This window comes from Salvelinus sp. IW2-2015, unplaced genomic scaffold, assembly GCF_002910315.2.
Source record: "Salvelinus sp. IW2-2015 unplaced genomic scaffold, ASM291031v2 Un_scaffold1368, whole genome shotgun sequence".
Taxonomy (NCBI): Eukaryota; Metazoa; Chordata; class Actinopteri; order Salmoniformes; family Salmonidae; genus Salvelinus; species Salvelinus sp. IW2-2015.
Window position 1 is genome coordinate 137,038 of NW_019942861.1, and position 7,291 is coordinate 144,328.

At 45.1% G+C, this 7,291-nt stretch overlaps 1 protein-coding gene across 1 annotated transcript in view; it reads left to right on the top strand.

Moving 5' to 3' along the window:
* Positions 1 to 7,291, top strand: part of LOC112070566 (chondroitin sulfate proteoglycan 4-like) — a 92,460-nt gene that overhangs the window by 3,451 nt on the left and 81,718 nt on the right. The window contains 3 exon segments of the mRNA XM_070439031.1: positions 5,477 to 5,494; positions 5,497 to 5,609; positions 5,611 to 5,643. Coding sequence (XP_070295132.1) covers positions 5,477 to 5,494; positions 5,497 to 5,609; positions 5,611 to 5,643 — 164 coding nt within the window.

Sequence of the window (7,291 nt, forward strand, 5' to 3'; positions counted from 1 at the left end):
TGCCGGAGTACACAATCCTTTGAGAGTAAAGGGAAAGGGGGGATACCTTGTCAGTTGTACAACTGAATGCCTTCAACTGAAATGTGTCTTCCGCATTTAACCCAACCCCTCTTAATCAGAGAGGTGCGGGGGGGGGGGGGGGGGGGGGCGCCCTTAAATCGACATCCACGCGGCCCAGGGAGCAGTGGGTTAATATCCTTGTTCTAGGGGCAGAACGACAGATTTTTACCCTTTCAGCTCGGGGATTTGATCCAGCAACTTTTCGGTTACTAGTCCCAACGCTCTAACCACTGGCTACCTGCTGGTTACTAGTCCAACGCTCTAACCACTAGGCTACCTGCCGGTTATAGTCCAACGCTCTAACCATAAAAAATAATGTTGCTCTTGGTTTTAACCCATTAGTGGGCAGTATAGTTGTGTAAACAAAGTTATTAGATTCATGTAATGTTTCTAAACACTCCCAGGTTAGATTTGAAGTGGCCCACTTTCTTGTTACAAGCTACAGTATGTAAATGTGAACTTTGCTTTGGAGAAAAAAAGCATTTGCTAAATCCCATACCATATAAAGTAATGAATGACAACAGTCTGTGCAATGTAAAGATGCAAATTGAGTGGCACATCCTCAACCCTCTAAATAGAAAGGCAAACAAGTCATCTAACTCTGTTGAGTTCAGTTCACGCAACTATATCCTTATGTCGTGGGTTTACCAATTCAAATGCTGTGAAAAACAGAAATAAAGTTAATAAATGTGTCCTCTGAGCAGAATCCGACTTATGGTGGGAGAGATAATGTCTAGCCTACTGGGCTGGAGGAACCATGTGTTTGTCCTTTTACTGTTGTTGTTATATCAGGGGTGTCAAACTCATTTAGCCCCAGCTAGGTCCGGAGACACATTCAGTCTTGACTAGGTTCGCGGAGGCCACATTCAGTTCTTGACTAGGTCCGGAGGCCACATTCAGTCTTTGACTAGGTCCGGAGACAAACATTCAGTTCTTGACTAGGTATGGAGGCCATATTCAGTCTTGACTAGGTCCAGAGGCCACATTCAGTCTTGACTAGGTCCGGAGACAACATTCAGTCTTGACTAGGTATGGAGGCCATATTCAGTCTTACTAGGTCCAGAGGCCACATTCAGTCTTGACTAGGTCCAGAGACCACATTCAGTCTTGACTAGGTCCAGAGACAACATCCACATTCAGTCTTGACTAGGTCCAGAGACAACATTCAGTCTTGACCAGGTCCAGAGACAACATTCAGTCTTAACTAGGTCCAGAGACAACATTCGTCCTTTACCGAGGTCCGSAGGCCACATTTGGTCTTCACTCAAATCCAGAAGGCCACACTTCAAATTGAGTATAATGTATTGCCATGCTGTTAACATTTTGCTGAAAATACTGTATGTTTTATCCCATGCATTAGTAGAGAAGAATAGAAAAGCCACAAATCAAGCCTGCAATAATAACTAGATACTCTACTCTTTATTAATGATTTAATGGTTTTAACTTTGGACCATTTATCTAACTAACACTCCTGTGAAGAGGTTGTCCAAGGTCACAGCCTAATTTACATGGCCTSCTAGTCTAACAGGCTAATTGCTGTGTTCAATAGGACACTGTGCTACAACAGTAGTTTTGTAATGAATGAATCGATGATTTGGACAGCAGTGAGTTTGACTAAGTACACAAGCTGTGAGTTGACACATTTTTGGAACCACTGAAAGTGCATGGACAACATACATTTAGAAGTTGCCTAATCGAGCTTGGATAACCTATCGGGTCAAACAAGTTCCATTGAATAACACATTTATAAATGGCAAAAAAATACAGTCAAAAAATACATCATAAGGAATAAGGTTTTTGCAGTGTCTGTCCGATATCAAGAAGATATAAGAAAGCTCTGGAAATATTAAAGTTTTTTTGGACACACTTTTAACACCTTAATMTTTTGTTGGCACAAAGCTACCTCCATGCTACCATTCATTTATATGTGTTTCCTTCAGACGAGTCCRGTGACACTTGTGGGGGTCGTAGAGCAAAACGGAGAACGCCATCGTGTTCGTGAGAGTCTKGTRTTTCTAAACCATTCGGATGSCACYGATGCTTTCGTGAGAAGACCGGTTTTCAGGATGTCTCCTGGTCTGACTAACAGCGTTGTAGCTCTACCACTTTCTACTGCAGATGTGGAAGGGCGTCACAGGTGGATGATTGAGCCATTCAATTCAAAAAAATATATATCTCTAGTTTAAACTGACAGATTTTTATGGGGATTWWAAAAAAAAWWAAAAAAATTCTTTGAATGAAGCACCGGTGCATCAATAGACTCTAGGGGGTTTAAAATTTTACATAAAACCCATGTGTTATTACTATTATTAAAGGTCACTGTTTCTCTTTGACCCCTTAAAGTGTGGCATTTAAGAGCACGGTTGTTGGTAGCCCAGGCAGTTCTATTCATTGAGTGCCTGAGTGCTAAAGGTTGCCTGAGTGAAATGGTGCCTGAGTGTAAAGGATGCCTGCAGTGTAAAGTGACTGAGTGTGAAAGGTGCCGAGTGTAAAGTGACGAGTGTAAAGGTGCCTGAGTGTAAAGGTGACTGAGTGTAAATGTGACTGAGTGTAAAGGTGCCTGAGTGTTATAAGGTGCCTGAGTGTAAGTTGCCTGAGGTAAAGGTGCCTGAGTGTAAGGTGACTGAGTGTAAAGGTGACTGATGTAAAGGTTGCCTGAGTGTAAAGTGACTGAGTGTAAAGTGCCTGAGTGTTAAACGTGCCTGGGAGTGTAAAGTTGACTGAGTTGTAAATGGTGCCTGAGGGTAAATGTGCCCTGAGTTGTAAAGGTGCCTGAGTGTAAAGGTGACTGAGTCGTAAAGGTTGGACTGAGTGTAAAGGTACTGAGGTAAAGGTGCCTGAGTTTGTAAAGGTTGCCTGAGTGTAAAGGTGAGCTGTAGTGTAAGGTGCCTGCGTGGTAAAGGTGCCTGATGTTAAAGGTGCCTGGAGTGTAAGTGCCTGAAGTGTAAAGTTGACGAGTGTAAAAGGTGACTGAGTGTTAAAGGTGCCGAGTGTTAAGGTGACTTGAGTGAAAGGTGACTGAGTGTAAAGGTGCCTGAGGTAAAGTGACTGAGCTGTAAAGGTTGCCTAGTGTAAAGGTGCCTGAGTGTAAAGGTGCCTGAGTGTAAAGGTGCCTGAGTGTTAAAGGTGACTGAGTGTAAAGGTGACTGAGTGTAAAGGTGCCTGAGTGTTAAAGGTGGAGCTGAGGTGTAAAGGTGCCTGAGTGTAAAGGTGACTGAATGTAAAGGTGCCTGAGTGTTAAAGGTAAAGGTGACTGAGTGTAAAGGTGGAGGGGTGAAGAGAGGGAAACTGGGGAGAGGGTGAAGAGAGGTTACTGGAGAGGGGTGAAGAGAGGAACTGGGGGAGAGGGGTGAAGAGAGGGTACTGGGGGAGGAGGGGTGAAGAGAGGGAACTGGGGAGGAGGGTGACGAGAGGGAACTGGGGGAGGAGGGTGAAGAGAGGGTACTGGGAGGACGGGTGAAGAAGAGAAAACTGGGAGGAGGGGTGAAGAGAGGGACGGGGGGAGGAGGGGGAAGACGAGGGAAACTGGGGAGAGGGGTGAAGAGAGGGAACTGGCGGGAGGAAGGGGTTGAAGAGGGTCTGGGGAGGAAGGGGTAAGAGAGGGAACGGGGGAGGAGGTGTGAAGGAGAGGAAATGGGGGAGGAGGTGAAGAGAGGGAACTGGGGAGGAGGGGTGAAGAGGAGGTACTGGGGAGCGAGGGGTGAAAGAGGGAACTGGGGAGGAGGGGTGAAGAGAGGGGCACTGCGGGGGGAGGAGTTGAAGAGAGGGAACTGGGGAGGAGGGGTGAAGAGAGGGAACTTGGGGGAGGAGGGGTGAAGAGAGGAAACTGGGAGGAGGGGTGAAGAAGGAAGGGCTGGGTAAAGAAAGGACTGAGAGTGTGAGGAAAGACATGTCATGAAAGAGGTTTTCATCTTGACGAACGACTTGGTGTGAACGTGTGCTCTGGGGAATATTACGCTTACTGCATAGCCTCGTCCCAAAATCAGTTGCCAACTCCTGCCTCATACCAAACTCCTGCCTTGCATGCCAACTCCCTGCCATTGCCAATGGAGGAGTTGGCAAAGACAGCCTAACAAGCATCTGACAACTCTGGTTCTGTACAATACTGTAACTATTTGGTTCTTGTCACAATACTGTAAACTATCAGGTTCTGTCACAATACTGTAACTATCAGATCTGTAACTATATGTTCTGTCACAAATACTGTAACTATCAGGTTACTGGTCAGACGAAATACGGAACTATCCACTACCTACACAGTATCTGTAACAATACTGATAACTATCAGATTCTGTCACATACACTGTAACTAGTCTGGTCTATCATACGAACTATCTGTAAAACTATCAGGTTCTGTCACAATACTGTAAACTATCAGGTTTCTGTCACAAACTGTAGACTATCAGGTTCTGTCACAATACTGCTGTGAGTATTGTTTGGTCGTTTCATGCTTAGACAGTTACAACACAGATGCATTGTTATTTTTTGTTGTTTGTATTTTATTAGGATCCCACCAGCTGTTGCTGAAACAGCAGCAACTCTTCCTGAGGTCCACACAACATACATTTTTTACCTTTATTTAACGAGGCAAGTCAGTTAATTAAGAACAAATCTTATTTTCATGACGCCTAGGAACAGTGGGTTAACTGCCGTTGTTCAGGGCAGAACAACAGATTTTTACCTTGTCAGCTCGGGGATTTGATCTTGCAACCTTTCGGTTACTAGTCCAACGCTCTAATCACTAGGCTATCTGCCTCCTCTAAACACTAGGCTACCCTGCCTACAGACATCAATAGACAAGAACAGCTCAAGGACAGGATTACAACGTACTAGTATATCAGAACCTGACTGTGTAATGATAGTAAACGATATCATGAGGCATACTAACAACCTGACTGTATAAGACTATGTAATGATAGTAACGATATCCTGAGCATACTAAAAAACAACCTGACTGTATAATGACTGTGTAATGATAGTAACGATATCCTGAGGATACTAAAAATTGTGTTTTTCTAAATGTCCAATATTTCCTGCTGCATGTGAAAACACAGCTTCCTGCTCGTCTCGTTTCTTCTTCTTCCTTCCGTCCTATTCCAGCTCTATATCCAAACATGATACCTGTACTGTACTATGGTCCCAATTTGATCTGAGAAATGATGATGCAATCAAAGCTCACACACTGCCTTTTCAAATTTTCAGTGATGTTCACTCAGTCATACTGTAACATATTTCTCCTCTCTCTCTCTCTCGCTCCTCTTCTCTCTCTCTCTCTTCATCTCTCTTCTCTCTCTCTCTTTTTTTCTTCTCTCTCTCTTTCTTCCTCTCTTCTCTCTCTCTCTCCTCTCTCTCTTCTCTCTCCTCCCCTTCTCTCTCTCTCTCTCTCTTTCTCTCTCTCTTTCCTCTCTCTCTCTAGCCTCGGTTTACGGTGATGGCTAGTGCAGCTCAAGGCGGGCAGGTCCCGTCGAACCGTTAACTCCCTGCGTGTTCGCTTCCGTACCGCCAGCCCCCACGGCCTGCTCTTCCTCGTGCCCGGCCACACAGACTACACTCTTACTGGAGCTGAACTCTGGTTGCCTGCAGGTCGGTACTATTATACACACACCCACACACACAAACACACACACCACACCACACACCACACACACACACACACACACACCACACACACACCACACACACACACACACAACCACACACACACACACACACACACACCACACACACCACACCACCACACACACACACACACACAACAACCAACACACGCAGTACAACACACAACTGGAATAATCGTGTTTTGACCATTCTACAATGGTATTTCACAGTAAACAAATTAACATCAGACTTTTCAGCACGCTTATAGGGAGCGGTACTCAACATGTACAGCACTTACACAAATGACTGATGATTGGCTGAAATAAATGCATAATAAGAAGCCTGTTTTATTTTATATATTTTCTACCCCCCTTTTCGTGATTACAATCTTGTCTCATCGCTGCAACTCCCCAACGGGCTCGGGAGAGGCGAAGGTTGAGTCACGCGTCCTCCGAATCAMGACCCGGCAAGCAGCGCTTCTTTAACACCCACTCGCTTAACCCGGCAGCCAGCCGCACCAATGAGTCGGAGGAAAAACCATTCAACTGACAACCGCGGTCAGCCTGTAGGCACCTGACCCGCCACAAGGAGTCGCTAGAGTGTAATGAGCCAAGTAAAGCCCACGGCCAAACCCTCCCATAACCCTATGGGACTCCAGGTCACGGCGATGCAGTGTCTTAGACTACTGTGCCACTCGGGAGGCCTTGTGAGAGCTGTATTGTGTTAGACATCAGTGCAGCTTTTGACATTATCGATCATAATCTGCTGTTGGAAAAAAACGTATGTGTTACGGCTTTACACCCCCTGCTATATTGTGGATGAAGAGTTACTTGTCTATCAGAACACAGAGGGTTTTCTTTAATGGAAGCCTCTCCAACATAATCCAGTTAGAATCAGGAATTCCCCAGGGCAGCTGTCTAGGCCCCTTACTTTTTAGAAATCTTTACTAACGACCTGCCACTGACTTTGAGTAAAGCCTGTGTGTCTATGTATGCGGATGACTACACACGTCAGCTACTACAGCGACTGAAATCACTGCAACCCTTAACAAATAGCTGCAGTTAGTTTTAGAATGAGTGGCAAGAAGTAAGTTAGTCCTAAATACAGTATAAAAAAAAAAAAAAAAAAKWAAAAGCATTGAATTTGGGACAAATAWTTAAATAAACTCTAAACCTCAACTAAATCAAGTAATGAATAATGTGGAAATTGAGCAAGTTAAGCAGACTAAATTGCTTGCTGTAACTCTGGATTGTAAAACTGCCATGGTCAAAACATATTGCTGCAACGGCAGCCAAGATGGGGAGAGGTCTGTCCATAATAAAGTGTTGCTCTGCTTTCTTGACATRGCTATCAACAAAACAGGTCCTACAGGCCTTAGTTCTGTCACACCTGGACTACTGCAAATTACAGTTGGCCCAGAACAGAGCAACACGGCTGGCCCAGGACACAGAGAGCTAACATCAGTAACATGCATGTCCCAGACCTGCCGGACGTGCTACCTGTCCCAGACCTGCCGGACYTGCTACCTGTCCCAGACCTGCCGGACGTGCTACCTGTCCCAGACCWGCTGTTTTCAACTCTCTAGAGACCACAGGAGCGGTAGAGCTACTCTTAATGATCGGCTATGAAGAGC